This window comes from Schistocerca gregaria, chromosome 9, assembly GCF_023897955.1.
Source record: "Schistocerca gregaria isolate iqSchGreg1 chromosome 9, iqSchGreg1.2, whole genome shotgun sequence".
NCBI classification, from domain to species: domain Eukaryota; kingdom Metazoa; phylum Arthropoda; class Insecta; order Orthoptera; family Acrididae; genus Schistocerca; species Schistocerca gregaria.
This window is the reverse complement of record NC_064928.1, coordinates 119503057-119521933: the sequence shown is the minus strand read 5'-3', so window position 1 is coordinate 119521933 and position 18877 is coordinate 119503057. Positions and strand designations below refer to the sequence as shown.

The 18877-nt window shown below is 40.3% G+C and overlaps 1 protein-coding gene across 2 annotated transcripts in view; it reads left to right on the top strand.

The window, feature by feature from the left end:
• The first annotated feature begins 13954 nt into the window (after positions 1-13954).
• Positions 13955-18877, top strand: part of LOC126292189 (double-strand break repair protein MRE11) — a 120294-nt gene continuing 115371 nt past the window's right edge. Inside the window, exons 1-4 of one of the 2 annotated variants that reach the window (XM_049986033.1) lie at positions 13955-14076; positions 14968-15138; positions 15230-15392; positions 15470-15609. In XM_049986033.1, coding sequence (XP_049841990.1) covers positions 15063-15138; positions 15230-15392; positions 15470-15609 — 379 coding nt within the window. In that variant the 5' untranslated portion in view covers positions 13955-14076; positions 14968-15062. Of the gene's footprint in view, positions 14112-14967; positions 15139-15229; positions 15393-15469; positions 15610-18877 lie in introns of both variants that reach the window. The other variant, XM_049986032.1, reaches the window with a different exon arrangement.

The following is an 18877-nucleotide window of genomic DNA, read 5'->3' as shown; positions in this document are numbered from 1 at the left end:
TTTCAGCCCCTGGTTGCTCCTCTCCTCTCCCATCCCCACCCCCTGCCACATCTTCACTGTTGTGTCCCCTCTCTACACCCTTCATCTCCTTTCCCAAGGTGTCTTCCATCAATTCCCCCTCCCAGATGATGCCCTCTCTCCCCCCCCCATTTATCTCTCCTATCAACTCTGATCCTCACCCCTCCCTCCTTTCCTCTGTCCTTTTCCTGGGATCCCTCTCCCCCCCCTTCCATCCTCTTTTACCCACCTACCCTCTCTCTGCCCCCTTCTCTCCCTTCCTCTGCCTTTTCCGATTCCCTCTCGCATCTGCCCAGCCCCTTCCTCCCCCTTATGAGTCCTCTCCCTCCTTTGGTTCCCCCTTTCGTTTTTCCTCTCCTCCCTCCTTGTTTTCCCCTCCATCTGCCCAGGTCCCCCCCCCCCCCCATCTGCCCTCGGCTGTGGTGTGTTATCTTTGTGCCGACATTTTAGTACATTGTTTACAGTGAGTGTTCAGTGTTGTGTGTCTTCTATGAAGTGTTGCGAGTGGACATCATACTGTCGCTGGATGTGATTTTTATATCTCTTGCGAACAGAAACCAGACTGTCACCATGTGTTTTAATTGTTTGTCTACTATGTTCCCTGTCTGCTTACTGTGTATTTTATTGGCTTTGCCAACCCTTTGCTTTATGTTTTAACTTTCCACAATTTTCCGACGTTTTACAATTTCAGTCACCGTTTTATCGCCTGCTTTTACTGTTTCTTATTTTCTTTCTTACGTTTTAAAAAGTCTGTAGGCTGAAGAGCAGCGTAATAAGCTGCTGCCAGCCCGCCCCCTTCCTGGGGAATCGAAATACAATAAAGGAAAAAAAAAGCTCAGCTAGGCAGTCTGATATTCGCGTGAGTCTACCGACACCTCGCCTGCATATAGCGTGTTTATATTACTTTGTTTCCGTGTACGAGCGGACGTTGTGTATCCGTTAGGTTGTCGCTTGTGACCCTGTTGCTTCTTGCGTGTTTTGTTCGTAAGGTCTTTCTCGGTCGTCCGTCGTTCATTTCCGTCCTTCCCCGTTCATTTTGTTTGTTCATGGGCCTCTCCCGTTTGGTCACGCCGCGCCTCGTTCTCGGCAACAGTTTGCTCCCCTTGTGTGAAAGTTACCAGTGTTAGGCTGGTGGAGGAAGCCTCATCTCTGGGTTTTCCTGGTCATGGGGTAGCATGCGAGACAGTGGAGTGTGTGAGACGGTCAGTCTACTTCCAGCTCACCGAGGTTCAAAATGGCTCTGAGCACTATGGGTCTTATCTTCCGAGGTCATCAGTCGGCTAGCTCGCCGAGAGTCTGCAGCCGAAGTCTCGTCGAATAAGGGTGAGTTGACTTAGCTGCGCGGCGCGTTGTCTCATAGCAAGAGGGGAGCTATTTGTTTTTGGCCTCGTGTGTCATTTTATAAAGATCAAAGAATGCAAGGCTTTTGTAGAATTTCAGTTTGATTCCTAATGCAGATTTTGATCCGTAAGAAGAAGTAGCACAAAGGTGTTGCGTATGTTGTAGCGCCCTCGGTTCAGTGTGAATGTTTGTGTGACTGCAACTGCGTCTGTATACATTCTAATCTTTTCCTAACTTTGATAATTTTTGCATCTTTGTCGTATTACTTTATGTCCGTTGGAAACCATCCACGTGGGTTAATATTAGAGCATTATCCTTTGTCTATTCAAGTTCAAAACTGGCTCTGAGCACTATGGGACTCAAATGCTGTGGTCATTAGTCCCCTAGAACTTAGAACTACTTAAACCTAACTGACCTAAGGACATCACACACATCCATGCCCGAGGCAGGATTCGAACCTGCGACCATAGCAGTCGCACGGTTCCGGACTGCGCGCCTAGAACCGCGAGACCACCGCGGCCGGCTGTCTATTCAAGAGTGCCATAGGTGAAATTGTTAATTGTTCGCGACTGCGTGGTTTGATATTACTAAAATTTGGCCACGCGAACCATGTGGGCGCACGAGTCTGTTGTGAAACGTATAGCGTTTCACAAGCAATTGTACTTACAAGGCTTCAACCGTAGTATAGGTGCCTTACATCAATGTTGTAAGGAATAAATAATTTTACCGCCAATCTTATCCAGTGTACCGATGTTACGTCTCCTTTACCTACGTCATTAACCTTGTAGTTTTCCTTGTTAGCCCATCCATGGCGTTCCCATGCACACAGGTCCAATAATTAGTGTTGCCTTTTTATTTTAAACAAATGCTTTAGAATAGATCTTGTTTTCAGGAATTGCTACAAGCTGCTCTTATGCAAAGTGTCCACGCACTCTTTGCTTTATTTTAATATTTGATTCACGTGAACAACGCCGGGATCATATTAAAAATCACATCCCATTCTTTATGAATGACTTTATAATGAATGTTCTATTATGAGTTTTTCTTATGAATAAATAAAGTAATTTTCCGAGTCAGCCCAATCCCCTAATTGTCGTGTGGTTAGAGTTGGTGACAGCTGCCCGCCGCTGTGGTCGAGCGGTATTAGGCGCTTCAGTCCGGCACCACACGGCTGCTACGGTCGCAGGTTCGAATCCTGCCTCGGGCATGGACGTGTGTATTGTCCTTAGGTTATGTAGGTTTAAGTAGTTCTGAGTCTAGGGGACCGATGACCTTATATGCTAAGTCCCATAGTGTTTAGGGCCCTTTGAACCATTTTGGTGGCGACCCAATCTTTTAAAAATGGTTCAAATGGCTCTGAGCACTATGGGAATTAACATCTGAGGTCATCAGTGCCCTAGAACTTAGAACTACGTAAACCTAACTAAGTTAATGACATCACACACATCTATGCCCGAGGCAGGATTCGAACCTGCGACCGTAGCGGTCGCGCGGTTCCAGACTGAAGCACCTAGAACCGTTCGGCCACACTGGCCGGCCCAATCTTTTACGTTGACTTCACTGTCATATAGCATTTTGTTATTCAAAGTGCTCTACACGCATCTTACCCATAGATTACATTTTCTCACGCTGTTTACACCGTTACGACAGTGCGCCATATTTGGTGTTACTGGGCTGCTGCAGCAGAGGATCGACGCGAGTGCCTTTGCTAAAAGCGCGACATCCCTTGCAGCGCCATATCGCGATCACATCGGTTAGACTCTAGACGACTGGAAATTGGTGGTCTGGTGAGGTGAGTCCCAATTTCAGTAGGGGACAGCAGCGTTCGAGCGTGGCGCAGACCCCATGAGGTCGTGGACCCTAGTTGTCAACAGGCACTGTGCAAATAATGGTCTGGGCTGTGTTTACGAGGAATGGATTGGGTCCTCTGGTCCAACTGAACCGTATATTGACTGGGAATGGTTATGTTCGACTAATTGGAGATCATTCGCAGCCATTCATTGATTTCATGATGGGACTTACCTTCTGTGGTCATTAGTCTCCTAGAACTTAGAACTACGAATAGTTAAACTTAATTAACCTAAGGACATCACACACATCCATGCCCAAGGCAGGATTCGAACCTGCGATCGTAGCGGTCGCGCGGTTCCAGACTGTAGTGCCTAGAACCGCTCGGCCATTCCGCCGGTGCAATAGTTCACAACAGGTCTGCAGAACATACTGGGCAACTGCAGCGAACGGTTTGGCCACTCATACCGCCCAACATTCATCCCACTGAACATTTATGGGACATAATCTAGGAGTCAGTTTCACCACAAAATCCTACACTGGGAACACTTTCGTAATTATGGGCGGCTATAGAGGCAGCATGGCTCACTATATTACTGCAGTGGACTTCAGACGACTTGTGGAGTCCATGCTATGTCCAGGTGCTGCACTACATCGGACAATAGGAGATGCGACAGAATATTAGGAGATATCCCATGGACCCGCCAGGTTATCCGAGCGCGCTGCTCCCTGGACTCGGGTAAGCGCGCCGGCCCCGGATCGAGTCCGCCCGGCGGACAACGACGAGGGCCGGTGTACCGGCCAGCCTGGATGTGGTTTTTAGGCGGTTTTCCACATCCTCCTAGATGAATACCGGGCTGGTCCCAGCGTCCCGCCTCAGTTACACGGCTCGCAAACGTCTGAACACTTTCGCACTCTTCCATGGATTACACTATTTGCAGACAGTTGTTGTTGTTGTGGTCTTCAGTCCAGAGACTGGTTTGATACAGCTCTCCATGCTACTCTATCCTGTGCAAGCTTCTTCATCTCCCAGTACATACTGCAACCTACACCTTCTGAATCTGCTTAGTGTATTCATCTCTTGGTCTCCCTCTGCGATTTTTACCCTCTACGCTGCCCTCCAATATTAAATTGAGGATCCCTTGATGCCTCAGAACATGTACTACCAACCGGTCCCTTCTTCTGGTCAAGTTGGGCCACATACTCCTCTTCTCCCCATTCCTATTCAATACCTCCTCATTAGTTATGTGATCTACCCATCTAATCTTCAGCATTCTTCTGTAGCACCACATTTCGAAAGCTTCTATACTCTTCTTGTCCAAACAACTTATCGTCCATGTTTCACTTCCATACATGGCTACACTACATAGCAAAACTCCTTTAGTATTTTAAGTGTCTCATTTCCTAATCTAATTCCCTCAGCATCACCCGACTTAATTCGACTACATTCCATTATCCTCGTTTTGCTTTTGTTGATGTTCATCTTATATCCTCCTTTTAAGACACTATCCATTCCATTCAACTGCTCTTCCAAGTCCTTTGCTGTCTCTAACAGAATTAGAATGTCATCGGCGAACCTGAAAGTTTTTATTTCTTCTCCATGGATTTTAACACCTACTCCGAATTTTTCTTTTGTTTCCTTTACTGCTTGCTCAATATACAGATTGAATAACATTGGGGAGAGGCTACATACAACCCTGTCTTACTCCCTTCCCAACAACTGCTTCCCTTTCATGTCCCTCATATAATTGCCATCTGGTTTCTGTACAATAATTCCTTCCCGGGGGGTACGGGGTACCAGCAGGAAGAGCATCCGGCCACCCCTTCAACTAACACTGCCGCATCCGTTTAGTCATGCCGACTCTGCGTATCTGCGGGAAACCAGGCACAAGTAAAAGAAAAACAAAAGTTTAGGAGGTATCGCAAGACTTTTGTCGTCAGTGTAGTTGAGAGCAATGCTCTGTATGGGGCCACAGAGTGGGAAACTTCCAGGGTGAAAAGCAATGGAAATGGAGTTTTCGAGACGCAGTTGTGTAATGACAAGAAGAGACAAAATAAGAAACGAAGTGTTATGACAACAGATGGGAGTAACACATGATATTGTAAACACAACTGTAAATAAACGGCTGGCGTGGCATGGACATCTTAGTAGAAAGCCAGAGGAAAGACGGCCTTCTAAGATATGGCTCTGGTGATCTGTACGACGCAGAAAGAGGGGAAGACCCCGGCTACATTGGACTGATGAGGTGAGGCGTGTGATATAGGCAGGGTCATGAAAGAAGAGGAGAGACAGAAACTTGGATGCGAGAGACGCTGCAAGGTGTAGAAAACACGCAGAAAGAAGAAGAAATGGTGTACGGTGACTTTTCGGCCACCCTGTGCTGTGAAAAGAGTTCCAACTGAAGCTCAAGACAAATAAATGTAACGCAAAGTGCCTACACACACGGAGGGCCGTGATACTGTTAAGCCTAACGATCGATACCATCGTCTGCAGCTCACGTTGCGTGTCGTTGGCACTCGATCGGGAAGTTCTTGTTGTCTTAGTCAGGGCAAATAAAAGTTTTGTGTGCTACCCTCCTCATCTCCGCGTAACTGCCGGTAGCGCACACTGCGAACACTTAAACCTTCATACTGTAGATACAGAATAGAGAGTATACGGAGAAGAAAGCAGAGGACGGCTTCTTCCAATTTTTGTGAAGCCAAGCGTTGCGCTCGAAGTCATATTGAAATTGAGTAAACGCGAAATGGTAGCTGCTTACCAGGACGGCTCTAAATGGACATTCTTACAAACCGAAGTAATCTAATCGACTAAATGAAGACTTCTATGAAAGGAAACTCTAATGAAACAAATTGTGGTAAGTTTTTCGTTAAAAACTTATAATGTAAGCTATTAAATTCATTACTATAAACGTGTGGAAGCTGTGAACTGCCACTGCTTTTAGCTACAGATGAAAATTCAACTATCTGGTTTTTAAAATGTCTATATACACTCCTGGAAATGGAAAAAAGAACACATTGACACCGGTGTGTCAGACCCACCATGCTTGCTCCGGACACTGCGAGGGGGCTGTACAAGCAATGATCACACGCACGGCACAGCGGACACACCAGGAACCGCGGTGTTGGCCGTCGAATGGCGCTAACTGCGCAGCATTTTTGCACCGCCGACGTCAGTGTCAGCCAGTTTGCCGTGGCATACGGAGCTCCATCGCAGTCTTTAACACTGGTAGCATGCCGCGACAGCGTGGACGTGAACCGTATGTGCAGTTGACGGACTTTGAGCGAGGGCGTATAGTGGGCATGCTGGAGGCCGGGTGGACGTACCACCGAATTGCTCAACACGTGGGGCGTGAGGTCTCCACAGTACATCGATGTTGTCGCCAGTGGTCGGCGGAAGGTGCACGTGCCCGTCGACCTGGGACCGGACCGCAGCGACGTACGGATGCACGCGAAGACCGTAGGATCCTACGCAGTGCCGTAGGGGACCGCACCGCCACTTCCCAGCAAATTAGGGACACTGTTACTCCTGGGGTACCGGCGAGGACCATTCGCAACCGTCTCCATGAAGCTGGGCTACGGTCCCACACACCGTTAGGCCGTCTTCCGCTCACGCCCCAACATCGTGCAGCCCGCCTCCAGTGGTGTCGCGACAGGCGTGAATGGAGGGACGAATGGAGACATGTCGTCTTCAGCGATGAGAGTCGCTTCTGCCTTGGTGCCAATGATGGTCGTATGCGTGTTTGGCGCCGTGCAGGTGAGCGCCACAATCAGGACTGCATACGACCGAGGCACACAGGGCCAACACCCGGCATCATGGTGTGGGGAGCGATCTCCTACACTGGCCGTACACCTCTGGTGATCGTCGAGGGGACACTGAATAGTACACGGTACATCCAAACCGTCATCGAACCCATCGTTCTACCATTCCTAGACCGGCAAGGGAACTTGCTGTTCCAACAGGACAATGCACGTCCGCATGTATCCCGTGCCACCCAACGTGCTCTAGAAGGTGTAAGTCAACTACCCTGGCCAGCAAGATCTCCGGATCTGTCCCCCATTGAGCATGTTTGAGACTGGATGAAGCGTCGTCTCAGGCGGTCTGCACGTCCAACACGAACGCTGGTCCAACTGAGGCGCCAGGTGGAAATGGCATGGCAAGCCGTTCCACAGGACTACATCCAGCTTCTCTACGATCCTCTCCATGGGAGAATAGCAGCCTGCATTGCTGCGAAAGATGGATATACACTGTACTAGTGCCGACATTGTGCATGCTCTGTTGCCTGTGTCTATGTGCCTGTGGTTCTGTCAGTGTGGTCATGTGATGTATCTGACCCCAGTAATGTGTCAATAAAGTTTCCTCTTCCTGGGACAATGAATTCACGGTGTTCTTATTTCAATTTCCAGGAGTTTATATTGAAAATAAGAGTCACAGCTGCAAAGTTACTTTTATTTAAAAATAACGCGTTTCGCTGTGGTTAGGCATCATCATATTACGTAAAATTGTCAAACGAAGTTCACTGCTAGTGCTACCGAATCTCTACATTTGCCAAAAACACGTAAAGCCATCTGGATGAAAATCCGGTTGTGGGTTAGTTAGTTAGTTACTTTCATGTTCTATGGATCATTTTGCACGATAAATCGTCATGATGTGGAGTGAGTCATTTTACATTCATATTGCAAATTAATTTGTTCATCTATTTGTACTCTCAACATCACCATATTATTATTTTTTTCCCCCGAAATGAGAACAAGATATACAGATTGAGTTAGCAATTCTTACCCACCACCTTTTAACATTACAAACATAGAAATTTTTCTACGGAATAGAAGGAGTTGTCAAGGGGAGATTTTTTTCAATTTATTTTCTAAATTTACCTTGCTGTCTCTTAGACGTTTTGTATTACTGGGTAAGTGGTCAAAAATATTTGTTGCAGCGTTGTGCACCCCTTTCTGCACTAAAGACAATCTTAATGTTGAGTAATGAATGTCATTTTTTCTTCTAGTATTTTAATTATATAACTCTTTGTTCCTCTCGAACTGTAGTGGATTGTTTACAACAAACTTCATGAGGGAATAAATATACTGTGAAGCAGTAGTCAGAATACCCAACTCCTTAAACAGATATCTACACGATGATCGCGAATGAGCACGTGTTATTCTTACAGCACGTTTTTGGACAATGAAGACCTTCTTTCTTAAAAATGAGCTACCCCACAACATTATTCCATTTGAAATTACTGAATGAAAATAAGCAAAATACGTCAACTTACTGATTTATCTTTCCCCAAAATTTGCTATGATTCTAAGTGCAAATGTGGCTGAACTAAGTCGTTTCAGGAGTTCCAAAATGTGTTTTTCTCCAGTTTACATTCTCATCAACACATACACCTAAGAATTTTTAAGTTTCCACCCTAAGTATTATTTCATCAGCATGTGTTGCACTTATCACTGGTGTGGTACCCCAGGATGCACAGAACTGAATACGATGTGTCTTTGTGAAATTCAGGGTGAGACCATTCGCAGAAAACCAGTCAATGATACTTTTGACAACTTTGTTCACCATTTCTTCCATATCTGTATGTATACTGGGAGTCATTACAATACTGGTGTCATCTGTAAAAAGAACTAATTCTGCTTGTTGTACATTTGACGGTAGATCATTTACATGTAAGAGAAACAGTAGTGGACCTAAACTAAAAGGAACTTTTAGAACATTTGAACTGTCACAGCATCAGGTAGAGCACATAGGTACATCATGATGGCCTGGGGCCACACAGCTGGCCAGTGTAACAGCCGGCGGCACCGATGACTCTTTTATTTTCAATATATGACCGTTACAACTGGTTGCTGTATCATTCATTCATTATATATTGAAATCAGTTCTTTTGTATATATGCGTGCAGGCTGATCATTTATTAGTTTTAGTTTTTTAAGTAAATACAGACAGATGTTACTCAGTAATTCCTACACATCACTACTTACACATTAAAGTAATAGATAATCTTCTGTGCAATAGGAGGAGTTATCAAAGAGAAATGTTTTCAGTTTAATTTCAAACTTTATTTTGCTATGTCAGTCATTTTATTTTACAGGGCCTAAAGTACAGGGAAAAACAAGAAGTATCAGTAGATTATGTTACAGAAGAAACCTCACTCTAGTGATTTGAGTAACATATGAAGAACATGTTGAAGTTCTGTCAAAAATAACCAATACAAAGGTGACTGGGAAGGATGGAATAAACAATGAGCTTATAAAATATGGTGGTAGTTTGCTAAAATTAAGAATGTTCCATCTGTTAAAAATATGTTTCAAGAATGGGCAGTGTAATTGTCACCCCTAAAAAGGAGTACAGAATAACTGTGATAATTATAGTAAAATAAATTTGGTAGACACTATGTATAAGATGTACACTAGAATGATTGGCAAAATACTACAGACCACAAGTCAAATACTCCTTTTAGAAGAACAAGGTGGCTTCTGGATCCGCCACAAAGAGAGTATCATTATAAAATATTCAGTAGCAAAATCGAGAACTTGATATGGAATAGTCTTTGTAGAGTGTGTGAAACCCTTTGATCATACAAAAGGACAAGTGCTGTGGAGCATACTACAGACATGAGGTTATCCTGAACACATCATAAAAGTGATATTGTAGTGAGTCTTTTGTTAAAAGAACAATCCATGTAATGCTCCTTCAGACAAGCATACATGTGTATGCTTGTGTCAATCACATCAAAAATTGTTATCAGTAATGGAATAAGTTAATAGATTTAATTATTTAGGTTACCAAACAAGGTACAAACATAAGAGAGTTATAGGAAACAAGCTCCAGCAGTTTCAATAAATATGTGGCACTATTAGCAGAACCTAGAAGAAAGTTGTTAGAAACGGAATAAATATAAAATTTTATAAAACTAAAGCTGTAACTTTTCTGCTGCACATGAATGAAGCATGAGTTCTCACAAAGAGGGATAAGAGTAAAGCACAGACAGCTGAAAAGAGATTTCTAAGAACAGTGTATGGTTTCACACACCAAGAAGGGGTTAAGATTGAACAAATTAGTCAAGATGTGAACACTGAGCGGATGAAACATGCACCAGAGAAATATAGTAGCACATTGTTTGAAAGATCATGTGAGCAGAATGTCAGAACAAAGACTGATGAAACAGTTGTTGAGGAACAGGCCGAGAGGAAGAAGAGGCTGTGGTAGACTGAAAATGAGATTATTTTGAGGTGGTTAGTCTAATCCCTGGAAGTGATGACAATGATGATGATGGTAACAAACATTGGCAGAGGTGAAAAAGTGAAAATTGACATTAGTATCTTAGTACTGACTGGGGCTCAAATCCGACAAATGGATCACTATCAGCTGTATCAAATGCCCTCTCATCGTAGGCCTGCACAAACATTTGGGGTTTAATTCTGGACATCAATACACAATAGGGACGGTGAATATCACTGAAACAACCGGTTTTCGGTTATATCTTTTTTTCATACCAGTTTAACCTGACTGACAACTCAAGATAACATGTTTTGATATAACTGATTTTCGGCTTGTTATTCCAGTTATTTCCTGTAATAAATGTGCAAATTGAACAATGACTGACTAACTTTGACTCTCTTGGTTTCAAGATACATGGTATAAAAATATTAAATTAAATAGGTGAATAATAGAAAACTTAATTCATACTATATTTGCTGCTTTTCTTGAAAAGTGATAAGTGGTTGAATACTTCAAAAATTCACCAGTACACTCCTATTGATTCCAGTCTTTTGAAACATCGCTCAAAAATCATGTTGTAGTAGGAGATCATACCACTGACTGGGTCCTACGAGTAGTCAGTACTAAATGGTGAAAACTGAGGTTGAATAACTCTGTTTTACATGTTAATTTGCCCATTTTCAAGAGCTACAAGTAGCTAAAGACATATTATGTAGACACAGGGAGAAATGACAGATAAATTTTCGATATTTTAAAGCAAATGAATGTCCAGACTGGGGTTGGTTTCATTTTGCAGAACAATGGATGTCCAGGAATTACAGTGAGAAACTCCCATACAGATCACGTGGGCACACAGCACGTACACACATACCTTAAGCCATGACAACAGCAAATACATTCTTGTCTCAGCAATGCTGTACCAGTTTTTATGCTAAGTGTTTGTTGTTTCTTTCTGTCGGCATTATAATTAAAACAGCAATGATCACTTTCCTCATGTTATTATAATGCAATATTTTAAACCAATGTAGATTTTATGACTAAAAATTACTACTTTTTCGAAAAAAGGTTTATTTAAAAGAGACAAATTTTAGCACTGCTGCTATAGCTAACAGATATTTCGATTTTTTGATTACGGGTTATTCAGAACTAAAAGACAGGTATCGGTTTTAATTGGTCGGTTTTTCTCATCCCTAGTACATAGTCAGAGATTGGGAACCTCGTATCACCCAGTCGAATATTCACAATGAAAATTTATTTCACTGCAAGGGCACTTCTGAGTCACTTATCTAACGAAAATGTGTTGAATGCAGACAAACATGTACGTAACTTATAAAGTATCTACATTACTAATCAATTATACCTACTTTCAGGCTGCCTATCTAATGGTTTCCATGGACAGTAAAATTTTGATTATTGTTCGAATTAAAAAAATTAAAATGCTGACATAATCTTCTCATTAAGAGGTACAATCTTACGTTAAAAGTTTAACACAGTAAGACAGTTAGAAACTGTGTGTTTATCGTTGGACAACGTTACTTGTGGTGCACAAATGCCAGAATTTATTTATCCAGTATTAGAGACTAGACTTAGTGACTTCCAGCACAGTTTATATATAATTACAAACCTTTTCAACGTATGAATTCTCTTCGCAACACAGTATTTGGACAATATCAGCATATACCACTGAATATACCTGCAAGTTGTATCATTTTACAACATGCAGTTCAAGAAGTATGACGCTGTAAACATTTAGATGCGTTATGAATTATCTACAACTTGGAATGCATCGGAAATTATCCAGTTTATATCCATCCAGGCTTTCATAATGAGAGCACTTAACGATTTCTAAAAAACTTTAAGCATAATTTTAAACCTTTCCTAAACTTTTTCTCGCTTACATACTTACAGCAAATATTGAACACTTAAACTTACTTGTCATCAGATTTTTTAAACTGTTTTATACAGGTGTTTACTGGTATCTTGAGAAAATATAATTTTGTCTAGAAATCATTCGTTATAATTTGAATTTATCAGAGGCGAAATATTGGTAATGGAAGGTTATTTACAATTTGTACTGAAACCAGGCTGTAGTTATGAGCTGAAAGAGTCGAAAGGAAAGCAGTTGTTGAGAAGGAAGTGAGACATACATAAAATAAGTAGTAAGTGAACCAAGAAAGTATTTAGAAAAGGAATTAAATTTCAGAGAGAAGCAATAAAAACTTTTAGAGTCACCAATGAGGTCTGTCAGAGACGGTAAAGAACTTCAGATTAATTTAATGTAATGGTGAGATTATAATATGAACATCAGTAAAAGCAAAATGACATTAAAGAAGTATAGGTGAATTAAATCAGATGACCCTTGGGAAATGAGACACTAAAGGTAGCGAATGAGTTTTGCTATTTGGGCACCAAAATAAGTGACGACAGCAGAAATGAAGAGGATATGAAGTGCAGTCTTCAACAGCAAGAAAAGCTACTATGAAGAAGAGAAATATGTTGCCATCTTCTACATGTCCCTCATTGTGGTTGGTTTCTGTCTGTATGTGAAGGCGAATCTTAGGAACTATTGTAGCGATTTTGATATAGTTTTCACTAATACATTGATATAAAGAAGTATGGAGATAATAATACATCCTTGCAAGAGGGATGCCACAGACGCTAAAACTTTAATATCACAGAATATACCACCATGATAATATTTCTTGTTTTCCCATGGCAAGATTTTTATTTCCAGAATACTAAGTCTTCATCACAATTTTTATCCTTCATTACAACGTGTTTTGGAGCTAAAACTTTCATTTTCAACAGCTATATTGACGATTTTTGGTGTTTAATCTGCTTACTTTCTTTATGTACCTTAATTTGGCCTTGATATTTTCATCTTCTGTGTTGGTGATAACCTTCCTCTACTTCCAAATACACATACATAGTGCAACATACTGCTTACAAACGGACATATAATACCCAATGATACTTCATCTACGCGAAATATAACTTTTTCTGTAATATAGGGCTATGTTGCATATCTTTTTTCAACCGCCCTTGCTCATTCTAACATGGTACTCAATTCTCTTTATTGTGTTCCATCCAATAGTTTCTGATCTGATAACAGTTTACTTCAGCCATTATTTGCATTTTAAAGCCATACTGAATCTTAATCAACTATCATAGTTTCAAAAATATGAAAAGGATTTTCAGCAACTGCCTGAGCATCGTTGCTTTACTTCTAGTGTATTCACTGGATCTTTTGTAGGGTAAATTATTTAATGAATAAAGATATTCTGAGGTATAAATCTCATCTTCAGGCAACAATGACAATAAAAAACATTTAACAAAAGTATCATTGATATTAATTTTGTTCTGTACATTGTTGGTTTGTCCTGTGGTCATTTTTCTTCATACAAAATGGCTGTATTTTTGTGGTGTGTTCCATCTTTCATCGTCAACTTCGTTGCCACAGTGCTAATACCGGCTTCCGTTAGATAATCGAAGTTATCAAGTTAAGCATAAGCGCTATCTCGATCGGCCAGCACTTGGATGCGTCGCTATCCGGGTTTGCTGAGTGCTGTTGGCAAGCGTGTTGCACTCAGTCCTTGTGCGACCAGTTGAGGGGGTACTTGATTGAGAAGTAGCGCCACCGATGACAAAAACTGACTGTGGCTGGGAGAGTGGTGTGCTGACCACATGCCCTTCTGTATCAGTATAAGGTGATGCCTAAGGGCTGAGAATGACACAGCGGTCGGTCGGTACCTCTGGGTCCTCAAGACCTGTTCGAACCGTGTTTATTTGTTATATTTTTCCATTTTCTGTCACCTCCATTGCTGTAGGTTCTTGGATATTTCAACCATTTCTAATAAACGTTGAAAAGACGCTTAAAACACACCACAATCTATTTTTTGCAAGATTATGAAGAGTGGTTAATAAGTTCCAAGAACGCATAGCAATGGAGGTAACGGAACACACAAGAAGTAGCATTTCATTTGAACAAGGATGTCAACACTGTACTATGGAGGTATAAAATAACTATCACCATTCATCGTACAGAACAACTTTATTAGCCCTGTATATGTGCACTGCTGTCAAGTGTTTTCTTATTGCCTTTGTTGTCCAAAGATAAAGTTTTTACAACGTAAGAAGTTGCTTCGTTAAATAATTTGAGCCGTAAACAAATTTGATGATTTGTATCGGTCCATTTATTTAAAAACCTTTCAAGATTATTTGTGTAATTCATTCCTGTATGATATTACACTGTTTTCATTTAAGTTGTTAGTGCTGATACTTCTAGTTGGAATTTTCTGATTACATTCGCAATTTAGTGTTTCATTGTATCGGAATTATTTACACTAATTTGGGTAACTACCAAAATACCTAGTGAACCTGAAGTCCCTTCAAGTGATTAGTTTGTAAGTGATATCTACGACCTTCTGTGTCAATCACTTGTTTGTTGTCAAGTTTAAACTTATGTGAATATTATATAGAAACCATATAAACTTGATCATTTCCAAAGGTTTTAATTTGTAACAAAATCGATTGCTAATTTAGAGGTATAACACAACATATTTTAATGTCTAATATCTTTAATCGCTTAATGTTGGCAGGACTACAAGTGAAACAAAAATTTCGCGGGTGTTGCAGGGATTGAAAATAAGTGTGGAAGTTGTATGACAGGTGTAAAACATTAATCACTCCCAAAATGAAAGACGACACGTTTAATATTATGATAGCTTCTGATATTCATCTGGGATATAATGAGTCTGACCCTATTAGAGGTAAGAAACATAATGTAGTAAGACATAAACAAGTAGGAAACTGTATCAAGAGCTTTTTCTGTTGTTATTGTGATTCTATTCGTTTCTCCAGGTGAAGACAGTTTCATAACGTTCGAAGAGATTCTGAGCACAGCTGCGAAGAAAGAAGTCGACTTCATATTATTGGGAGGAGATTTATTTCATGACAACAAACCGTCTCAACGTTGTCTTTACCGATGTTTGTCGTTGTTACGTAGATATTGCATGGGTGATAGGTAAGTACTAGTGCTAAACAGTATTGTTGTGTGTAACAGTGGAAGAAATTGCCACTCGCTATTGTTTTGTTTTACAGACCTGTGCCTGTGGAATTCCTAAGTGATCCTTCAGAGAATTTCCGGCACTGTGATAATCCTGTAGTAAATTATGAAGACGAGAATTTAAATATATCGATGCCAGTGTTCTCAATTCACGGAAACCATGATGATCCAAGTGGTAATGCTGAATTCTTTGTTGATTGCTATAATCTCTAAATATGTCTAAATTATTGACTTTGGAAAATAAAATTAACCCTCCCCCTCCCTCCCTCTTGTGAATGACATAATGACTTTTTTTTTTTTTTAAATCTAGTGCTGGTGTGAAGAATCTTAGTTCAAGGTAGCAAGAATTTCGGAGACATTTTGTTTAACGTCAGTGCAGTTAGTACACAATTAAAAACTTACCAAATCACTGCCGTTAGCCATTTGACATTCACAGCTGGATTAAGACCACCTCTAGATTGTTCCATACATTATGCTCGTCAGTGTTGGTCGTCCACTGTGTAGCAGCATGTTTTCTGTTGTCACCAACTATGTTCACCTCCCATTTGTTTGTAATTTCAACCATAATTCCTTTTAGGCACTCCAGAAGCTTACTTTTTAAAGTCCCATTTGGCTAGTGTGTGGTAATGCCCCTCTCCCCAAGGAATCATAGTTAGAGTGGCAGACTGATCTGTAGTATACACTGATGTTGCCATGTGTGCCATATTCAATGCATGTTTCTTTACTAAAACTAAAGCTAAAAGGTATATTCAGAATACCTTGGAGTAGTATGATGCATGAAACTTCCTGGCAGATTAGAACTGTGTGCCGGACCAAGACTCAATTCTAGTATGATGCATAGTACAAACATATATTGTACATAAGGTGCTAAATATACAAGCAGGATTCACTACATATATTTTACTCATTATTTAGTTAACAAAAATCGCTCCTTGACATTTTTACTTCTTTATTCAGTTTTGTAGCTGTCCATCTGATCATTCTTGCCAAGTGTTCAAAGTGCAGAAACAAATACATAATTTGTTTATATAACTTATTTTCTTTAATGTATAATTTCCTTTGTAATGTGTTTGTTATACGTGGTTTGGTCTCTTAACTGATTTTCAGCTCTCACACAATTTATTGTAATTATAGATTATCCGCACCCAGTGTGAAACTGTAGGCTACAATACAGGACCTAAAACAAAGGTGGTTCAGACATGTTCCCATGACCCATATTGATTCTTCATTTTCACAATTTAGATATCTGGAAAATTCCCGAAAAACTGCGGAAAATTGTTTTACTGGTATAGTCTTTCCTTGCCCTGCTTCTCTTTTGAAGTATGAAATTCCTATGGTACTGTCAAAATCTGATTGCATGATTCACATATTATTCAGTGAATAAATATAAATGTTTGTTTATTTATTTGGTAAGTATCCATTCATCAAATATTTTATATGGGATATAGCTTGCATTGTATACTATTGCACAATTTTAAGTTCCTGTTACATAACAGCAACATTGATTCAATAACACAAATAATTTAATAATATGATAAAGTATATTAAATCACTGAAATACAATACACTAATATAATATTACAACCCAGTAGATAGTACAATAGATAACAAAAGCAGTTTTAGATACATAATACGAAAAAGGAAAAAATTTAAATTTATGTCAAAATATTGATTTACCAAAGGAAATAATTTAAATTTATGTTAACAAATATTAATTTGCAATATAATATATAGAAAAAGTTTTTGCCAGTTTGCAGTGGTCCATTTTGTCAGAGTTGTGCATGCATGTTCGCTGTGTAAGTTTGATTTTTTTTATTTTCCCTGGTGTCGTGTACGTGGACTGCTTGATTTGCATATACTAAGTGGGTTTTGTTTCTGAAAATTTCTTTGTATATATGTAATTATATCTCAGGAATGGACAGACATGGTAGTGGGAGTATATGGAGTGTTTTAAAAATGGGTGTGGCATTTGCAGTTGCCTTCTGTCCTACAAAACAGCTTTTGCTTATTGGCAGATTTACCCAAAAAATTATCCCACATCTCAGCAGTGTTTCTGCTTGAGCATTTTTTAGTGTTTTTTGTGTTTCTTTTGTTGTACATGTAGCAAATATTTTTATGCCATAGCATACTGTGCTAAGCTTCTTGCTGATGTATTTGCCCCACCTCATGGTGTCCTGGATCCTTAAACCTAGAAATTTTGTCAAATTTACAGTTTCTAATTTTTTATTAAATAGGCTTATGGTTGGGGTTAGTGGCTGTTTGTGTTTGGTATAAAGGTGTATTACAACAGTTTTCTCTGTGTTACAAATAAGTTTGTTTATGGTGAACCATCATGTAATGTGTGTGGTGCAATTTTTTACTTCATGTTGTAGTTCAGCAGCAGTTTTGCCTTTTATCATTACATTGTCATGCGAGTTTTATTTATTTTTGGGAATCACTATATGATATATGCGTAGATCACGTAACTAATGAGGTGGTATTGAGTAGGACTGGGGAGAAGAGATCGGTTGGTAGGACATGTTCTGAGTCATCAAGGGATCACAAATTTAGCATTGGAGTGCAGCGTGGAGGGTAAAAATCGTAGAGGGAGACCAAGAGATGAATACACTAAGCAGATTCAGAAGAATGTAGGTTGCAGTAGATACTGGGAGATGAAGGAGCTTGCACATTATAGATTAGCATGGAGAGCTGCATCAAACCAGTCTCAGGACTGAAGACCACAACAACAACAGCAACAACACTATATGATTTTAGGTCATTGATAAATATTAAGAACAACATTGGGCCCAAGACAGAACTTTGAGGCACACAATACTTGATTTCTTTTCTTTTAGATTGCTAGGTGTACATAATGTTTTCTTTCTGACACATGATTTCAACTAACTGCACTCTGCTTCTCAGGTATGTCGTCACACATCCATATGCCAGGTCCCTAATTCCTACATAATCCAATTTTTAAAGTAGTAAGTTGGTTGATTTGGGGGAGGGGACAAAACAGCGAGGTAATCGGTCCCATCGGATTAGGGAAGCATGAGGAAGGAAGTCGGTCATGCCCTTTTAGAGGAAGCATCTTGCCATTTGCCTGAAGTGATTTATGGAAGTCACAGAAAACCAGAGTGGCCAGACACTGATTTGAACTGTCATCCTCCTGAATGCAGAGTCCAGTGTGTTAGCCACTGCGCCACCTCGCTCGGTCCAGAAATATTGCTGATGTGTGTTTTTTCAGGACTATTACAGTTAAGGCTTCATGAACAAATTGGAATTTCTGTTGATGTGAGTTTTCTGAGCCCATTTTGGGTATTTGATACAAAATTATTATTTTATGAATGAATTCAAACTTTTTTTTTAAAAAAAAACCTGTTTTCAGTATTTTAGGAAAACCAGACAGCAGACATATTGGTGTGTAGTACTTTTCATTTGTGTTCTCTCCCTTCGTGAAAAGA